The sequence below is a fragment of the Dendronephthya gigantea genome, unplaced genomic scaffold (assembly GCF_004324835.1).
Source record: "Dendronephthya gigantea isolate DGI-Jeju-01 unplaced genomic scaffold, DenGig_1.0 000112F, whole genome shotgun sequence".
In the NCBI taxonomy this organism is placed as follows: domain Eukaryota; kingdom Metazoa; phylum Cnidaria; class Anthozoa; order Malacalcyonacea; family Nephtheidae; genus Dendronephthya; species Dendronephthya gigantea.
Window position 1 is genome coordinate 249,509 of NW_021163122.1, and position 21,575 is coordinate 271,083.

General features: G+C 37.5%; 1 protein-coding gene across 2 annotated transcripts in view; it reads right to left on the reverse strand.

The window, feature by feature from the left end:
* Positions 1-10,316: 10,316 nt before the first annotated feature.
* Positions 10,317-21,575, reverse strand: part of LOC114535203 — a 43,127-nt gene continuing 31,868 nt past the window's right edge. For both annotated transcript variants that reach the window (XM_028556582.1, XM_028556581.1), the window contains 5 exons: positions 18,016-18,149; positions 17,570-17,685; positions 17,011-17,069; positions 13,542-13,678; positions 10,317-11,215 (listed from right to left, as the gene is read on the reverse strand). In XM_028556582.1, coding sequence (XP_028412383.1) covers positions 10,935-11,215; positions 13,542-13,678; positions 17,011-17,069; positions 17,570-17,685; positions 18,016-18,149 — 727 coding nt within the window. In that variant the 3' untranslated portion in view covers positions 10,317-10,934. The remainder of the gene's footprint in view (positions 11,216-13,541; positions 13,679-17,010; positions 17,070-17,569; positions 17,686-18,015; positions 18,150-21,575) is intronic.

Sequence of the window (21,575 nt, forward strand, 5' to 3'; positions counted from 1 at the left end):
CCAATCATTGCAAACGTGGAGAAGGTGATAAATATTACCAAAGCAGTTGTTGTTTTGCACAACTTTTTAATGGCAACAAGATCTCCAGAGGATACCCACAGTTACTGCCCACTTAGCTACACAGATCATGAATCAGCGGCTGCATGGTCAGCAAACTGGGGAATGGAGAAGGGAAGGAAACATTGAAGGAATGGTCCCTATTCCACAAATTGGTTCAAACAACTATTCTAAATCAGCCAAAAGTACTCGTGATGACTTCAAGGAATGTTTCAATTCACAACAGGGTGCTGTCAGCTGGCAAATGGAAATGGTTACGCGAACCTTACATTCACTTGACAAATAAAATACTGTTTAATTCACATCTTATAAAAGAAACTCTCAGTAAATGAATCATAGTGTACAACTTTAACTTTAAAATTTTGAGTGTCTATTGTTTTTAGAGAAAGTCACTCTATTTTGATGAAATTAGTCACAGTTCATCATTAAACTCTATATCAAACAAAAGTTGATTTATTTTTATTTTGGCAAGCCTATTTTGTCTTGCAGGCATCTTTTTAAGTATTGGCACAAGGCTTTTGCAAAATAATAAATCTTCATCTTGATCAGTAACAGTGGGGTTTTGCATATCTTCAATGTCTTCACCAACATTGTATCTACTGCAAATGCCATTTCTGCTCTTGACTTACTTCGCTTTGCAGGTGTATTTGCAATAATTTCAGTCTCTGCTTTACTTTTTCCTGGAGCAGAGGCTGGAATACTCTTTGATGATGTTGGAGTTGAGGTCTCGGGGCAGAGCACTGACTGGGTTACAAAACTAGTACGTGCAGAAGAATTATTGACTGCTAAAGATGAATCTTCGACATCAATCACTGGTGTCAAATTGCTTTCTGTAGGTTTGTTACAGACTTTGCCATGCAGAAATCTCAACTGATCAAAACACTTGTATGTGGGCAACTTTGATGCAGCTGCCCCTGATTTTGTAGCCTTGGATCTCCTATCAAGGCATTTCTTCAAGTTATCTTTCAAATATTTCAACTGTGTCTTTAAAAATTCCACTGTAAATACAATGAAATACTTTTAAAGTGCATGCAAATCATATTAACAAATGAAAAAAAAGAGATAACATGCCAGCATGTAGACTTTACAATAATTCTTCTTAAGAAAATATATTCTAGCAGCATTATTATAAATCTATATTCACTATCTTGCATGCTTATTATGGTAAATTCTTCACCTTTAAATCCTACACTATTAAATTAATGAATGTGGGAAATGGGTGGGATTTGATGTAGCCTAGCATTTCTACTTTAAGGCCATGTAAATCTTTCTCTAAAAGCTCCTTATCATCATTTTTTGACAAACTATTGCACTGCATATCACATAATATAACAGGTTAATTTGAAAAATCATAACTGTGAATAGTTATATTATTAAAACTGTTCATTAAAGAATTCCTACCATCTTTGTTAAATATGTTGGAGAGAATTTTCCATGCATTTTGTTTTGCATTTCTGTCTTTGTCCCCGAGCCGGTGCGGAGCACCGTGCGAGGGTACTAATTCCGCCCGGAGATTAGGAATTACACCCGGGACCCGGGAGAACATAGCGGAATCCAAAGTTGCCCAAATGTCATGGACGTTCAATGGTCATGGTACTTGTGCGCATGCACGAAATGCGAACGAGTGTAGACTGGTAATCAGCAACTTCCTGTTTGGCTAAGACGAAACGTTTGTGTTTCAGTGAAAAACGTCAGCAATTTAACTGTCATTTTGCAAATATTTTTTAAAAAAATGTTTCGAAAACAAAATATGAAATGTGGAATCAAATAACAGATAAAACACTGGGAAGAGTTTAAAATATTATCAGAACTGGAGGAATTAGCGGTGAAAAGGAACAACTCGATTATAATCCTTGAAATGGTAGGAGTCTATTTTGTTTATTTCGAGGTTTATTTCGTGTTTGCTGTACGAATACATTTTATGACCTTGGTACAGTATGTCGTTTTGCTCGGTTTTTCGAAGACGTGACCGACTATTTAAGGCTTTACATCATCGTTTTAACTTCCAAAAGAGTCCTTAAAGTGTAATTCGGTGTTTTAATATAACAAATATCACTTTAAAGGTTTATATATAGTCGACTGCAATCACTGCATGAATTTAATAATTGAAAAACAACATTCGACGTTCACTGCTTAGTTATTTATATTAATTGGGCTGTTTTGATGTTTTGAAGGTTTAGCTATAATGAAGTATTAACTCTCACTTAAACTGTGAAAGACTATAACTTAATGCAACGGGAAGCAGCAGGAAAACGGGTGATTTCACTTCACCTTTACGACTGTGTTTGTTTCCGAAATATTTGAAACATCAGCTATCGGCTTTACATTTAGGACATTTCATAATATTGAAGGTTAGGTCTGGCTAGCTCAGGAAATATTTTGCTTCGTTTGAAATGGCGAGGGGTTGCTGCATGCATGTATTTCTAGTAAGAAGATAAAGATGTATTCCACAAACATCCAAGTTTCCGAATTTCTTCAATAAATAACTCAACCTCAAAATCTACTGACATTCCCCTCTCCTCTTCTCCTGCCTCTATGTTGGTCAAAGGAGCTTCACTTGATTCTATTGCTGGATTAGCTATGAGATTTTTTCAAAAAATGAAATATTAATATTTATAAAAATAAATTTTTTTTTACAATAAAGAAATTTGAAAAAAACTAAACTAGGAAAAAAACTAAACTAGGATAATTTATGATGTATGATCTATGAATGACGAAACTTTGTGTAATCTAAGTTTACTTGGCTGTATAAAATTTTGAAAAAAATATAAAAAATATATAAATGTATTCATTTGAATTGCTATAAAAATTTTCAGTTAAAATACTACTATACATTGAAGAATTTTATAGTACTTCAAATCGAAATCAATTGAAATCAGTGGTATTATAATGGGAAAATTACCGCAAAAAACACCCTTGAAAAATATCAAGGGATATACGATAATATTAAATTAAAAAAGTTGGTGTAAATTGTATAATCATTATTCACCTTGCTCTGTTGCACTATTTGAAATATTTTGAGAAATGTTTCCCACTTGCTTTTCCTGTCGTTGCTGTTGTATGTGACCAAACAGTTCAGTAACTGACCCTTCATCACTCATATTCCTGTCGGCCATGTTGCTCATTGGACGGGCGGAAAGCGGAAAAGGTCGGATTGGATTGAACTTCCAAGCGAAAACGCCATAGCACCAAACGCAGATATTAAATAGATATTGCGCATGCTCAAAATAATTTTTCAGCGTAATTTTCCGCTCCGCGCGGAAAATTCCGCCTAGTGGAAAACAGCCTTAAGGTCATGTCATGTTTCCTGAGCACACTATTGTACACCGAAAAACAAAGTATTGGCTCCCGTTATCGCGAGAAAAGTAGTGGCGTCTTCTTGAGATTCTATGGCAATCTCAAGTTTGGCGCTCTTCAATTCGACAATTTGAATATAAACTTGCGGATAAAAAACAAACGCTGCTCAATCAACACAGCGAAAGGTACGCGATCCGATGTTGTCGCTGAATTAAGTGGAAGCCGGTTATTGGCATGCAGACGGAATGCAAAAGAAACTTGGGATGTTTGAAATTGATTCTGACCCAGTTGTTAACCTACACATTGGACAGAAAACAGCTTCTACTTCTGCTTCTGGGGGTTCATTTTCGGCCAGAGTGGGCGTTCTTGGTTTTAAAAGACGTGTAGATGTGAATATCTCGCATGATAGCCTATGTTTTCGTACTAGAGGCAAAATACATGGATGGTTCGATGCGTCTGCTGTATTTAAGTCACAGTTGACAGAATGGAAAGACCAACGGTTCACAGCTACAGGAGTTTTTAAATTAAGGGAAACGGATGATAATATTGACAGTATTTTAGAGAAAGAACTCAAAATATATAGCACTGAACTTTTAACAAAACTAGAAGCCAGACTTGATCCTTCTTTGCGAACTGAACAACAAGCGAAATTTCGTCTTAATGATGCTCAGGGCCTTCGAGAAGACTCAGTTATGAAGATGGTGGAAATGACGAAGGAGTATAGAAGAGTAAATGAAAGCTTGCATTTGGCTAAAAAGCGTTTAGACGAGCTCCTCCAGCTAACCGGAGACTACTCTGAAGAAATCCAGCGGTTAGTTAAAGCAGGAGTTAAACGAGCTATGCGAGTTAAAACAGTGTCCTAAAATATGTCGGAAAGGAAAGAGTTATAAAATTTGTTGGAAATATGTATTTGCTAAAAAGATGGGGAAGTGTCCTGCAACGTGTAATTATAGGGAGCTGAGACTGGAATTTGAATCTCGGAGGATCGCAATCTGCCCAAAACAATATTGCAGTGGGTTTATTCCGCATTTATGTACTTAGGTTATTTAATCGGAGCTATCTCTGGCACGTCTCTACGACTGCCTCCCTCAGTTTTCTTAATGGTTCGTGGAAGTACCACACGATTTACCCGAACTACCATGACAGGTTTTACTTTAAGTTCGTACAGTCCTACAGTGTTATTTGTGGGCAGACGACGTGGTTACTGGAAATGTAAAATCGTATACGAGATCAGCAGTAAGGAAGTTTACGAGTTCAAGTTCTTTCTTTCGCCTTACGATTGCGAATCGTCTTGTGAAAAGCGGCACGTTAAAAGTAGTGTAAAAAATTCATGCTGCTCCACCGTATCGTGTGCATCATTCGAGGCCAATCGCACTTGCATAACTGAAAATAAGTTTTGTGAAACGGCAAGAAATAAAGCACTTGAAAAGATTTCGAACGTCGAAACAAATGTCGCGAAAATTCTGGAAAACTTGGACGATGCAAGAAAAAATCTATCCTACTGGAAAATGAAGAGAGAAATATTGTTTGATAAAGTTCGTTCAGCGTCACGTGTTATGAAAGCATACCAGGATGCCGTGCGTAGCCTCGAGAAAGCCTTTAATGTCACAGTGGAAAATCGAAAAAGGACATGAAAATTTTGCAAAACCCATGATGTTGAGAAATCTTGTCGACGAATATGTGGAACTGTGCATTAGGATAGAGGTAATCAAATTTACAGTGAAAGTAATTCCTGGATGCAATACTACCTTCCGCTTAGCTTCCACTATAAATATTATGGTGTCTCTTGATGGAAACCAAGAGAAACAAGTGTCCACTGTGCTGGTCTTTACAAACTTCAACCGATCTTTGCGGAGTATTGCGAAGGAGATTTTAGGTGTGTATTTTGGAGATATGTCTCGTGTGTCGAGGATGAAACGCTCAACGGATAATAAAAATTCGACAAATGACTCAAAATTCTTCACATTGCAAACTTTTCACCGATTATGCTGAGAGATTCGAAACAACAAGAAAACCTAGTATCAAGCCGCGATGTCTCTTCATCATTTGTCCTATGAGAATCAGCAACTTCTTGAAGAAGGAAGGCAAAGAGAAAGGGCTTTACTTATAAACGACACTGATTTTCTTGGTAATTTCACAGTCAACCATGCGAAAGCGTCGGAACTAGGCCTCCTGTAAACTACAATTCCTACTGGAACGTTCTTTTGGCAAAACACTTTTTTAAGAAGTTTCTCAGAAAAAATCCAAAATACCTATAAAGACTTAAGAAATAAAAATATTTTCCTTATAATAAGAACAGTTTCTCAAAAATACATAAAAAATCTGACATGATATTTTCTTATATATGTGTGAATGTAATGTAAAATTACTAAAATATGAGTCATAATATAGAATTACATTGCGGACATTAACCCATGAGAATATATAGGCCCTACACGAATATATACAAATACAGAGAAGTGATTGTATATTGCATCCCGCTTCGAAAGTTTTGTACTTGTCCAGTGTTTATTTAACATGTCTTTAAATAATTATGAATTATTGCAATACAGATCAATTATTGGAAAAGGATTTTTGTGGTAATCAGATGAGATATCATCAGATGAAACATCATCAGGTTAATTTCATAGTAAATGATTTAAAAATTGATTTGAAGTAAAAATAAAACTTTGCAATCAGGTTAGGAATTTGATTACATCAAGCAAAACCACTGGTAAATAATAATTTAGCCACTCTGGGAAATTCTAAGGTGTGCTTTAGCTACCCCTCCTATACAGGCATCTTTAAGAAGACTACTTTAAGAAATAAATAAAAAAATTACACGCAAGTTATAAATTTGCGGTTATAATGGAGTAATATGTTCTAGAAGGTCCTATTTCACCCTACATACGGACCATCCCTGGTCTAGCTGTCATAGTAATCCCATGCACTAATTTTAGCTCGTACAAGGTCAAGGCCTCAATAGAACAAGGCAGTCTTTATACCAGCCATTTTAATTATAGTTATAAAGTCCAAAATCTGACCGAACTCTGGCATCCTGGCATGTGAATTAACAACGTACGCAAACTTGTGTTACGTTGAATTGAATCTCCCCTGACGGTCTTTTCCCTTTACGTGGACTAGAACAACGGTCCTCTTTTTCTGCAAGGATTTCGCTTGATCTCTATGCATGCATTGGTCATTCGCAAGACCTCAGCCAATGCGTCCACAACTTCCGTTAAATATTTAAAGATCTTTTATCGAAAGGCAACAATACATATCTGCCTTTCAAAGATAATGATACTGGTAATTTAGCCATGTGGGAAGTTTTCTCAACACTAGAACGGTATTATTCTCTTTCTTGAGCTCGGGCAGACCCCTCCCCCTGGCTATTTAGCAGGACAATCAGACAATGGTTTCAGGGCCGGTGGCTACCTAGCTAAATTATCGCTTACAAAACTGGTATTTCGATTGCATGGCAAGAACTTTACACCAATTTATATTGCATGTTATTTCTGGGGTGCCCAGTGGGCAATAAAAAGCATTGTGTTTTTCTACGACAACGAGTCTGTTGTTCAAATTCTTAATCAGAAGACGTCAAAATGTCCGAAGATAATGGATTTACTCCGACCGATTGTTCTTTGTACTTTGAAAAACAACTTTACATTTACGGCCAGGCATGTACGCAGATTTGACAATGGCATTGCTGACTCGCTCTCTCGTTTTCAGATGAACCGCTTCAAACAATTAGCGCCACTGGCCTCTCCTCTGCCCTGCGTCATCCCAGTATCCATGATTCAAACTTAAAGGACCGTGTTTATGAACTTATTCAGCATTCATGCGCACCGTCAACCAAACAAAGATACGCCGCCGGCGTAAAACAGTTCTTTTCATTCTACCTTGCAAAAGGTATCGTGACACCCTGTTCACTTTTACTGCCTGCGACTGAACTTACCCTGCTCTATACTTCGTCGGCCATCTATCCAAATCTGTTTCATATTCAACTGTTAAAACATACTTAGCTAGCGTGTCTTACCTCCACGTAATTTTTTCAATCCCATTCGACATGGGGAGCATGCAATTATTAGAGAAAAGCCTGAAAGGCCTGAAGCGCTTCAGGGATGAAAAATTACGGGATCGACGGCCTATCACTGTGACCGAACTCCAGTCCCTTCATTCTGCCCTACGTCCTTAGTTTACAGACTGTTTAGACAATGTGATACTTTGGGTCGCCTTCACTCTGGCCTTTTTCGGTTTCCTGCGCTGTAGTGAATTCACGTGTAATTCTCCATTTTGACCCTGAGTGCCACCTCTCCCGCAATGACATTATTTTCCACCGGAATATCCTCCACGCGGAATATTATGATGTCTTGGTCAAGCGTTCCAAAACCGACCCTTTTCGTCGTCGATGTCGTTTAACAATTGGCTCATCGCGTAATAAACTCTGTCTGGTTCGAACTATTAAAACATATCTACTCCAGTCATCGTCTGGCCAAACAACTCGTCCACTGTTCCAATTTACATCAGGTGTCCCATTTACACGTGTAACCCTAACATCGCACCTGCTTATTCTGGAAGCAGAGATAAGTGTGATTGGACATTTAGCATAGTTGGTGAAAACGTTACCTTAAGTGCAGAACACATTGCACCACCACAACAAATTAAAAAAATCGTCAGCTCAACTTCCAGGCTTAAAAGACAGATCGGTAAAGTAGGAAATGATATTAATGCTGGAAATATTGCATTATTCTTATTGGATAATTCCAATTTTTCTCGTTGAAAAATTCCCTGAGGATAATAGGGATGTCTTTGTTTTGTCCTAAATAAGGGCCAGTTCCTCGTTGAAAATGATAACAAATGCAGTAAGTTAACATCTTGATACAAAGTTCAAAAGAACTTTCATCCCCGAGCGGGCGCGGAGCGCCTGCGAGGGTACTAATTCCGCTGGGAGATTAGGAATTACACCCGGAACCCGGTAGAACTTGGCGAATCCAAAGCACCAAAGTTGTCCAAATTCTATGTCATGGACGGTCGACGTTGGGTGGTTTTGTAAGTTATGCGCATGCGCGAGTAACGTCTGGTAATCAACGAATGTTCTGATTGGCTAAGACAGAAAGTTTGTATTTCAATGAGAACGTCAGCAATTTAACCGTCATTTCGTAAGCATTTTTGTAAAAGCGTTTCATAAACTTTGTGCAAAGAAAGTAAAACGAGAAGAAACAAGATATATGAAGCATGACAGATAGCAAAGATGAACGTGGATACAGTCAAAACAAAGCCGTGTAAGAGGAATAATTCATAATCTGCAAGCTTATAAATGTTTCAAAGACAAATGGTACGTGTTTACTTTGTTAATTTCGTATTTGTTTCGCGGTAAGAATGAGCCGTATTTGTATACTTTTCAGCTTTGTATGCCGTTTATTTGTTAAATTTTCAGCTTTTTATGCAAACGCATAAATCTGTGAAGGGCTATTGCACCTTTGCTTTAATTTCAAAAAGTGGTTTTGAAAGTGTAATTTGAATTTTGGTATCAAAAATACACACTATATTTATAAAGTATACTGAAACTTTTAGCCGCCGGCATCGACTGCAATTACAGAATAAAATAACATTTGAAGTTTTTTCTTTGTCTGTGAAGATTTTGTATTGTTTTAATCGTTTGAAACTTCGATTTTAAACCATTACTTAATTGCTGGCATGGTATAATGCAGCAAAATTGAACGGGCAATGTTTACACTAGCTTTGTGATTATTTTTGTATTGAATGATGGAAACTTTAAGACTGATTTGAGTTTTGTGCCATTTCATAATATAAGTTTAGGTCAGGTAAACTCAGGAAATTGTGTACTTGGTTTGAAATAGCGAGGGGTTGCTGCATGCATGTATTTCTAGTAAAAGTCAAGAATCAGACTGAATGTCCTAGAATTTAGTCATGTGGACGAAAATAAATTCTTCCTGTTGTTTTTGCTCGTAAATATTTATCCTGGCGATGTCTCTGTCACTGCAAATGTTTCTGGAAAGCTGGAGAAATTTGATCTGAAACCAACAAGAAGAGCTCTCATTACTAAAAAATGGAAGACAAAAGCACAACTCTTCTCCATAAATCTTCTCCGGAATGGCCAAAACATTTGTAAAATAGGTCACACGGGAGAGGCATAAAAGCAATGAGCAGTTGCCTTAGGATATTTTTTCCACGGAGATGGACATCTGTCCATGTTTCATGTATGACGTGCGTCATTCATTGGTCAAAATGCCAAACGACTAGAGAAAAAAAATCCGTCTAACAGGTTTGCAAATACAATTATTTTTGGTAAAGGTTTTATTTTACCTTTCTACAGTGTGTAAATCTATATATACATATATAATAATATAACATGGCTGATTTATTCGTCAACTGAAATTGCGTTCAAGTATAAAGCTTAACTGATTAACGCCTCTATCTACGTTTACGGTGGCTCGACACAGTATATTTAGTTGCGCTCTTTCGCGAGGAAACATTAATAGCCTCGCGATATTTGTCTAGTTTTATTTTTGAACGCACTGCCAAAACCAGCGAGAAAAATAAACATAAATGCTGCTATCAGAATCAGAACAATCTGAACAGCATGCGCGACGCGTGTTTGTTTCACATGATGCGTGTTTTGCACCCCACGCGTGTAATTGCACACGTCATTAAAAAATTCCATTTTGGGCCAAAAAAAAGCGCGCTATATCTGGTTATTTCGTACGGTGACCTATGCTGAAACTTTGCATGCTGTATTGTACTACACATGTCTCTCATAATACCAAAAATAAAAAAATTCTAGAATGGCAAAAAAAATTATCGAAAAAAAAAAGATTTTTGCATTTTTTAAAAAATGTGGCAATATATAATTTTTTTCTATTTTGCTAATTGTTAGTTTTTCTCCCAAGTAAAATAATGCACGAAAATAAATTGGGGGACAATTGGTCATTTTGGAGTGAATTTTGTAGACGTATGTCGCCATAGCAACGGACGATCTGTTACTAAAACTAATACGATTTAAAAGTAGAGACATCAAAATAGATAAAAAACCCATGCAGTATCTCTGGAATAAATCATAAAAATGCGTCGTTTGAACGTGTCAAAGTGATGAACAATGGAATTTTTGAAAACTGTATCGAGCCACCTTAAGACATGACGTATTTCGATTGATTGCAGACTTCAACAAGAAACAAATCTTAACCATGAACAATAGACTATAAGTATACGCTAATACATACTATTTAAATGTCGTTTCAGTTTTTGTCACTCGACAAAAACAAACTAAAAAGCGTAATAATTACTTTCAAACTTGAAACATTTCATTAGCTATAATAGTCTCACTATACTAGCTACTTTTTTATTATAGATTATTTCAAAATTAAAGATAACTCGGGTTGTATGCAAACTGAATGGTTGGCACTTTAGCGCGAGTTGAAATTGTTCCCCTTTTTGGTCACGGATCATCGCACTATTTTATATATATTATGTATATGTTTAGCGAAACCATGCATGTAAATAAGTTATGCCAAGACAGCAATAAACTGCAAAACAGCAAGTTCGCTTCGAGTTATGTACTGTCAACGAAAATGAATAAAAATTCACCAGGCATTTTTCCCATCAATTCCAAGATCCACGACTTGATTGCGTGAAGGACGTGTTTTCAGTTGAATGCTGGAGCCATCGTTGCTATTATTAGGGCAGATCTCACGGTGATCATCTTGCTGAGTCACCACAAAGATATTGAATGTCTTCCTTTTGATGCAAAGAACACAGGCAGCGATGGAGGCAATAACCAGGACTGACAATAAACACATAATGACGATAAACCAAGCTTTAGGCATCCCGAATGGCGACCTTTCATAGGAGGGTTTGGAGGTGGCTAAAGAAATATTGCAATAAGAAAATATGTTATTACCTGGTTGCAAAGTAATTACGAAGTTTAAGCTATCTTAAAAAAGTTAAGCTTTTTTGGAATACGAAAATTCATGTGTCCAGCGACTTATTCATTATTAACAAAATGCGTCAGATACCACAATTGAGTGTACATGCATGCTACACTACATCGAACGCATCTTGGCAGCTTGTAACAGGCCTATAAAACTACGACGGCCAAAGACGGCGGAAATTGAAGGAGCTATTGAAGGACACCCCAGCCTTCCTCATTGAACTGTAAACAAACTGGAACGATAACTCTGGGGGGGGGGGGGGTTGAAGCCAGTGCTTTTCACTTTTTCTAAGTTTTGAGCTGAAATACTTGACGCCAAATGTTGAGCTGTATATGAAATTAAAGCTATTAAAAAGTTATATTTCGTGTAGAAATTTCGAGACTTTAGCTTAAAGGGGAATATCTAAAAATATTTCAAAATTTCCCGTTTTTTTGCCGGTTGGTAATAATCCCTTAATATTCCCTTTATAGTTTAAGTCTTGAAATTTCTACACCAAATATAACTTTTCAATAGCTTTAATTTGACACACAGCCCAACGTCTGACGTCAAGTAAGTATTTCGACTCAAAACTCAGAAAAAACTATTTTGGCTTCAAGCTGAATAGGGATGTTTGTCAGGAGTTATCGTTCCAGTTGTATAAAGTTTACTGATCTTCCTACGTGCACGGCCAAACTGATTTCCTTTTTTTTTTGCCTATTTTCTGATACTTTTGAGAGGAAAATGGTAGAATTTTTTATTAAAGTTAAATGCTGGTGCTCTGTGTTAGGATATTTTTACGTTTCACTTAAATTTGCTAAGAAAGGAGCAATATCTCATGAGAAGTGACTGTGGGTCGTTGACGTTCTCGCAAATAACAGAATACACTCAAACTGAAATGCCAAATATCTCCATTTTCAAATGCGACCGGTAGTTTGACTCAAATAAGGGACCTTTTTATATTAAGAGAGCTTTTTTAATCATTTTGAACTTTTCCTTGTTTTATTGCACTTTTTCCAATAATTTAGCTCAAAATTTTGTCAATTTTTGTAAATACGAGTCCACAGTCTTGTTCAAAATTAATAATAGCGGTCAATAATTTGGAGATGCTTCATGCTATTTCTCTGTTTAACAACCCCACGCAAGCCCCATGCAAGTTAACTACGTGATTAGTTAATCATCCGACTAACTACGTTTTGTGCAACGAAGTTAAGTCGTGTAGTTAACTGATCATAGTTAAGGCTTTAACTACGTTTTTACACAACCGGCCCCTGGGGGGATATGAGCTACGCCGGTTAGGTGTGTGCTGGGGGGGATATTACCAGCCCAGATCATTCAACATGCCGATACTTTATATAAGTTATAATAATAATGTGCTTAACTTCAGAAAAACTATAGTTTTTAATTTGATTGATAATGTCACAAACCACATGCATGCAGCGCACTTCACAGGCTTTTGTTTTGGTAATACGCGACAAAAATTATATAGATATATATATTTCTATTATGACTTTTGGCACTTCACTCGATATAGGTGAATGCTAGAGGTTCACAGGGTCTTAATTTCGAGTGGAATTATGTACACGTCAAGTTCAAGCCGGGAACAGTTGATGGGAAAATAAGTCGACTACCGGTCCTCCGGCAGGAATCGAACCTACGCTTTTGCGATGCTGGTGCAATGCCGATAGTTGACTCATTTTCCCATCAACTGTTCCTGTCTTGAATTTGACGTGTGTATAATTCCACTTGAAATTAAACCTCTAAAATATAGATATATATTTCTATTCAGAATCCACAATGTGGCCATTAACCTTTACAAAAAATGACATTTCACAGCAAATATATAGGTATTATTTGTAAGAGGTTTAATCGTTGGCTGCATGCGAAGGCTTGAAAAGGCTTGTTTTTTATATAGTAACATAATTATAGGCTTTGTTAATTGTAATGTATTCAATGAATAAATTGTTGTGTAACATGTATGTTTTTGTTACCATATAACAAAGCACTTTTCGTCTCGGGCAACATTCAGACACTTGGGAAAACAAAACTAACTATTTCCCTCAGCAGCATACATTAAGTGTATAATAATAACCTGAAATTTGCATAGTGGGGCAAAATTGTCAGGCTGGCTAAGCTTCAGAAAATAATAAGAAAAAACAGAAAACAAAACAGGAGTAATTTTAACTTTGCCGCTTAGGCCGGAGTAATAATAGACAGCATGAAAAATACATGCACCAGCTAAAGGCAAGAATAACACATCTTAAATCTTTTTTAATAACTCACTCTTTTCTTTAACGCTATGTACGTCAATTTCAAATGGTCCCAGTTTTCCATCTTTTATTTCATTTTGCAGTCTTTCTAGAGGGTTCTTGACTTTCTTTCGCCATACAAGTCTAAATTTCACAGCTGCATTTTCTTTGCTAAGAAAAATATTATGTAATTAATGTTATCCTTCTAGACGACAGTGCATAATTTTAATAAGCTATAGCGGGATTACCCCAAAGTAGAATTATATTCATTTTGAAAACCATGGTGCTTTTGAAAACTGTGTTACGTTCGCCGGTGAGAACGAACAAAAAATGAGAACAGTGTTGAGCATTTTTAAACTTTTAGTGAACTATAGTAATTTAAACTTAACAAAGTAGATTAGCATTATCCTATTTCTTAATAATAACTTTCTGGTCTGAGTAGCATATAGTTCGATAGGTACGTTGACTGATAACTTGCACAGCGAATAGTTGGAAATCCATGTTGATGTGTGTTGATGTTGAGATTGATTTTGATGTGTGTTGATGTTGATGTTGGTGTTGATGTTGGTGGTGTTGATGTTGCTGTACAGTTGATGTTGTCAGCTTAAATTAGCGTCGTCAGGTATATGGCTATATAGATTTAGCCTTCTTGTCACTATTCGTATTTGTGTGTTCCCAGTAGCGTAGCCAGCCTGACAATTTGTCCCGCTATGCTAATATTTTGGTGTTCATTGACTGTGAAAACAATAAATTTCTAAAGACATGAATAATTATAATAACTCGAAATATACATAGCGGACAAAATCGTCAGGCTGGCTACGCCACTGTGTGTTCCTGCATGGGTATTTCTTTTCATCGTGATGTTATTCAGGCTAATGCCTTATGAATAATGCATGCCTTAAAGATTTGTGCTCCGGCTTTATATGTTTGCTATGAGAAGAAACTATAAAACTGCAAGTCATTTCCCATACGCAATAAAATGCGTTGTAGCACATGCTATCATGGTTTGTGGTCGACACCTTGTTACGCATTTGTTGGATAAGGTGTGGATAGCTATTTGCTTACCTATGCATGTAAGTCTTAAGAGAATGCTATATGGTTATACGAATATATAATATATATATAGTTATAATAAGTATATAAGTTTATAATGCTATTATGATTATAATTATAATTACATGATATTGCGGTATCATGTAACACCTGCAATCTGATTCTTTCTTAGCACTGTGATTTCAGACTGAATCAACCTCGTTGTAGCCTGCGCCGCAGACCCATGCCCGAAATAGAAAGGCGGGGAAACCGAGTTGTAAAATGGGCTCGGTTTTTTCTTTTGCGTCGCGAGCTTACAAAAATCACGCGTGGGCGGCACGAAGTCTTCGAACCAATCGAAATCGTCCTAGGATCGTTTCTCGCGCGGGTGTCACGAACATGCCATGTTACTACGAGATAACTGTAGTCCGAGTGATCGCCTGAGTAGGCGTCTTGTTCCAGTAAAAATATAATAAACAAGACGCCTGTTCTGGCGTTGACTCCGGCGCACGTGCCAGTCATTAATATAGAGCTTCTGAACATAAACAATACAGTTCATATTCGCATTTAGATGCCTTGCGAACCTAAATGTTCGATCGCGTAGAAGCACATCGTACTTTAAAAAGTATAGAAGTTCAATTGTTAAAAAATGTAAATAAACCGCATGATACATTCGCTTTGTCTTACACTTTGCTTTTGGAATAGACGCTTAAATAGTTATATTAAATCTTCAATCCTGTGCAAACTACGACATGTCAACGCGCCCATACACGACCACATCATCTTGTTAAACGGCGAAATAGCAGCGATATTATTAAAATACGACCAGAATCTACATATATTAAATATATTCTTACCCAATTCAATCTAAACTTAATCGAACAGCATGAAAACAACGGTTTATTTTTTCCTCTTGGAGGAATTGCCGTATCATGCGAGCGAAATCGAATCGCGCATCGGAAAATTAGCCAAAGCTGTACACCACAACTCTTGGGAAATAAGACTGGGAAGTAGATAAATACGGTTACATACACATTTCAAATACTAGAATGGTTCGCGCCATTTCAGACTTGCGACGATGAAAAATAATAAAAAATAAAATAAAAAATAAAATAAAAAACAGAGGCGAATTTTCAACTCTGTCGCTGACGCCGGAGTAACTAGGTTAAACATTAATCAAAAGGAAATTACTCAAAGTACTCAAGTTACGTTATAGTCGCGGATATTGTCACTATTAAATTATAATTTTAGTTGCTCGTGTAAACCGGGCGCGATTTTCTCAGTTTAGTCTATTTTCTTCGTCAAACAACCGTGACTAGCTACATTCACTACATTTATATGATGGCAACAATTTATCCGTCATTTCATAAGAATAGCCAAAATAGTTGCGTTGTAAATAGTGTAAATAAACCGCGGTGCATATTATGTCTATGATGTGGATACTTTGACGCGTAAATCGATACAAAACAATATACTTATAAGTTATCATCAATACTGTATACCTCCAAAATGATTTGATTACGGCACAAAATGTCCGTTTTGTATACATCAATTATGCACTGTATGGTATCGACTTGCTATCGACATAATATATATTCGTGCAAGAGAATGAAGAGATCTATCAATACATAAACAACACAGCGTCGTTTCTTCCTAATTCATAATTTGTCGTTTCTTCGTAATTTATAACATAAGTTGATAAATTACGTAGATTCTTAAAGAATTGCTCGATTTTTACGTCCGGGATGTTTTAAGCAAAGCTTGTCGCTCCTATTTTTTTTAGCTACATCGTGAATAATGTTCAAGGCTCGACGGGACATGCGCAGTTGCGACGTATAAGAAAAAATCTGGTGTTCCGTGCGGTATATCCCTTTAAAACGAAATCCAAACCACGGAAAAGCAATGCTTCAAAATTTACAATAACGGTCAAAATTCCTCAATATTTTGGTGAACTTAGCAAAAGGGATAGTGCATTAATAAAAAAAGCAAGTGATTTAAAATAAACTGATTTAAAAACTTTAAATTACTGATCATGTACAAAAAGTTACTATAAGCATAAACTAACAACCCCCCGGAAAGTTTACATTGTGACTGACTGACTGACTTACTGGTTTGAATTTTCGTCACTCATCACAGAAATTTTAATGCGTGTTTACGGGTATGTACGGTTGTATCATAATTGATTAATATTACGACATTGAAGTGCATGGTAATAAAAATTGGCAACACAATAAACGGTATTTAGAACATATTTCTAATTTATCTATATATAATCTTCTGTTTAACCCATCTATTTCCCTCAGCTTTCCCTCAGAAGTAATTAAACTCTCGACCTAGACGAGGTATTCAAATATAGATACACATAATGTTAATCTGAACATGTCAATAGGTGCGATATCAAAGGCGCCATGACAAAAACTGCGTTCCACTCAGTGCAATTACCATGCATTCTATACGAAATTGCAGCCTACCGGAAACCAATGACAAAGATGTACACAAAATATTTCTCATCAGCATAAATTTTATCAATCTATAAATAAATGTAAAGCGATAATTATTGTATTAAGAAAGTCAGTTAAGTCATAATGATTCACATTTGAAATGCAGGGAATAAATTTAATTTAATTTGTAGCACGTTTCTTTAAATCACTTTTTATTCCAATTAAATTACTGGACCAAACTGCGCAAAACTCTATATCAAAGCCTGCGAGTGCAGACAATGTAACGTCCGAGAAAAAATTTTAATTTGTATGAATAACAGTCTGAAAACTGAATTGGTTTTAATGTATAATCAAGCGAGCGGGTAATAAAAAAAAGTGGGTGGTTTTATTCTACGGGTACGGGAAGCAGTATTTTGCTTAATGATTTATATCAATGTTTGGGTACTTTTTTGAACATTATACCTGCATACGACAAAATTCCGGCTCTGACTACAGTCATTGACCGCTTCCCCTTTTTGTTCTTACTCACGCGCCGTCAAAGAATGGAAAAAGAAAGATAATTTTAATAAGAAAAGAAAATAAGGCATACCTCATGGGCAATTTTAAACGCCATAGTTTTGAAATACGAAGAATTTTTATGCAAAAGATCATCCTTCCATTCTAAACCAGATTTCACATGAAATTTTCCATCCACCTCGAATGAATCTAAAATTAATACAACAAAAAATATGACATTTATTATAATCCTGATTAGGAAACGATTAGGAGTAGTAAAAGAGTCGGAATCGTCAACTAGCGTCATTGCGCAATCTTTAGCACAACAGGGAGGGTTATCCCTGTTGCAGTTATTTCTGTTGCGAAACATTTCCAGCCCAACAAGGCGAGATCTCGGATAGTCAATAGCGATATCTCGCCTGGTAAGGCTGGCCCTCCTCTCGTTTAAACGAAATTGTTCTTTAGTAGCCTATGGATCTGCCAGTATAACATTACTTAAAAATTACTTTCATTTATTACTTGCACTCAATTATTACTCACATTTCTCTTTAATGCTGTTGGGTGCTACTTTAAATGAGCCAAAATCGTTTTGCACAAAAGATCTTAATGGCTTTAGCGGATCATCTTTTTCCTTCTTGAAATGAAGTTGAAACTCAACCACAACACTTCCCTTGCTGCAAAAACGTTTATTTAAATAAGTACTGAAAAAAGACTATAAATTGCTATAATTTTTTTTTTAAATACTCGTATAATTTATTCATATTATTAGTACTAGGGAAATTTACAATAATCAATCATGCATTAAAACTAAGTATAATAGTTCTACAGACTATTTACAAAAACTACTTAACTAGACTACTCGCTAATGTTGGAGTTCCATTCCGACAACGTAATGTCATTAGTTGATGTGATGGACGCAGTCCTCCAACTTCGACTGCCACGAACACACACCACGCGAGCTCTAAGCAAAGCAAAGGCGATCTTTCGTCGAAACCAGCTAACCACCATAGATGGAGAATGATTCTTCTTGTCAGCCAGCTTCGCACCCAGGAAGGAGAGAAAATGTTGGGTCTCTTTTCCGCATCCGCCAAAGGCGCTGAAGACGACCGGTGTGAAGGAGCCATGCTCGACCTCAACAATCCGTTAGTTGTAATGTCGCTTCTTTTCCCATTCGTTGGCTTTAAACGAGCTGCTCAACGTCTGGCGTCGATGTGTAGAAGCGTATGGGTTAAACACCGTTACATCAAAAAATGCCTTTTCACATCTCTGCCAGAAACCTCTCGCAGCAATGTCCACTCTGGCGTCATCGGTTGAGTTAGCACTGGATGGAAGAACCTCGCCAGTCAAGGGAGCAAGAGCAGGTTCAATTGAAACATCGTAAGCAACGTCATCGATAGCAGCAGCAAGTAGATCACGGATCTCATTATGTCTTCGATGGATAAAACCTCCTTTCAGGCACGACAGGGCATGATCTACCGTGAACGATTTTCCCCAAGCGCAGAAAGATGGAAGGCGTTTCAAGGGCCATCGATAACGCATGTAGATTGCATCAAAGAACTCACGCTTGGTCAAGATGTAGCCCTCGTCAGCAAGTGGCAGAGCAGTTAGCCAAGCTGAGGATCCTTTCAACTGGGCGAGGTCATTTGCTCGAATCTGCTCTTCACTCATGCTCGATCTCAAGTTCTGTAGCAGCAACGAGTTCCTAGCTTGACGTTATTTTGCAATCTCACGGCGAAGATCGTTGATGGAATCTCCATGTTCTGCTGATGGTGTACCATTCTGGTGGATGATTCTACTTGAGAGAACATGACAGATGGTTGTGGAGTTCAAATGCTCTTCATCACAGATGTCGTTAAAGATCGGAATACCAAGACCTCCCATACGAGCTGGAAGCGAAACCAATTGTCGCTCATGGATGGACAAGCTACGGTTATCGAGGAGTGCAGGAAGGTGCTATAAATTGCCCGGGATGGGAGGTCATGTGACATTGTGAAGCGAGGAAAGAAAAACTGTTATTTTAAAATCATGAATTATTCATAATAAATATAATAAAAATTACATTGAGGTGTGAGAATTTTGGCTTGAAACAAAAGTTCGGCTCATAGTGGTGCCGGGACCAGGTTTTTAGAACGATTTGGAGACAACATTTAACGAGATTCGAAGGGATTGTGATTGTAAACAAGACGTGCGAAAATGACGGACAAAGTCGAACCTAATGAGAAAGAGAGGGAATTGGAGACAAAAATAAACAAAGAGATTGAGAAATTAAAGTATTATCTTGAACAAACGGATGAATTAATCGAGGAGAGAGACTGCAAGGAAATGGAAACAGTAAGAAAACGTTGAGAATCTATTCTCGATGAGATACATAACTTAGTGTCGACGATGCAAGAATTAAAAGCGGACCGGGGCGAATATACGGCAAGAGCGATTCGACAGTGGAAGAAAAATGCCAAGGAGACGTATTCACCATGGGTATTGGAACTCAGTAAGTTGCAAAATTTGTTAGCGAAGAGAAAAGAGGAAATTACTTTTGCAGAAACAAGCCGGAAAAGTGAAACGATGCGAGAGGAAGAGGAGCATTATCGAGAGGAAATTAGACGACAAGAGCGGCAGTTATATGGCAAGAGAAGTTACAGGCAGAGCTCGAAACAACCGAGAGAAAACTTGAGATGGAAAAGGCAGCTAGGGCATCCCATGCCAAATCGCCCAAATTTACCATAACACCATTCAAGGGTACGGCTATAGCAATTGGGTAATGTTTGAGAACATGTTTTTGACTCAGTTGCAATTGAATTATTACAGTCAACGGTTCCAGCAAACAATCGATGCCTATCTTCGACGTCACCATAGAATCGCTGGATGGCAAAGCCCAAGAGAAAATCGAGCTGACCGGATCCAAGTTGAGCGATTTTACCACAGTAACACGACCGGATATGAACAAACTGAAACATGAATTCGAGCACACCAAAGATAAACGATTCTACATGAATCCACGAGGGAAATATCCCATTCATATGATCATCGGACGCAAGAAATATTGTAAGATACGAACAGAGGAAGCCTTCAAAGGCAGCGCTGAAGATCAGGTGGTGGAAGGATCGTCGTTTGGCTGGATTATTCATGGTGGTAACTATTCGAGTGAACAATGCATGTTCACAAGAGAAACAACGGATTATGAGAGATTGTATAGCCTGGATGTCCTCGGAGTGGAGGATCGAAGCGAAAACAACCAGCTGGATATCCATCGGAAATTTCGAGAGAACATAACGAAGACAAAACAGGGACGATATGAGGTTAAAGTACCGTGGATACCAGGGACTACTATAACGAATGATAAACTGGAACCAAGCAGGAAGCGACTGGGCAATGTTTGGAAGAAGATTAATCAATATAAAACACTGAAAGAAGAGTATGTTGAGATGTACGAAGCCATTAAAATGACGGTATTATCGAGAGAGCACCAGAACAGCCAGAAGGAGAAAGTTTATTTTATATGCCACACAAGTCAGTCGTAAAGGAAGATGCCCCACAACTAAAGTAAGGATGGTGTTTGATGCCACCATGAAGTACCATCCCATGGCCAATAGTGTAAACGACTGCATGTATATGGGACCCCCACTGCGACCACTCCTGTGGGACATAATGAGTAGAGCGAGAGTGGCCCCAAACATAGCTTTAACAGATATCCAAAAAGCATTTCTGCAAGTCAGAATAAAAGAAGAAGATCGGATGCCTTCCGATTCTTGTTCAATATCAACGGTAAAGAGGAACATTTGCGGTTTACAAGATTGCCATTCGGAGCAGAGGCGAGTCCATTCATGTTGGGAGCAACAATACAATACCACCTGGAACAACAGCCAGTCGAGTTTGAGAGCACCATCGAAGCATTAAGAGAAAACACCTACGTTGACAATGTAATGAAAACGGGAAGTGATGTTTCAGAACTGGAGCGGTTCAAGCAAGAAGCGACAAAGATATTGAAAAGTGGTAGGTTTCCGTTACACAAATGGGGGTCGAATGTGGGAACACTGGAAAGTGAAGGGATGCCAAATCCCTAAAAGATTCTGGGACTCAGATGGGACAAAAAGGAAGACGTT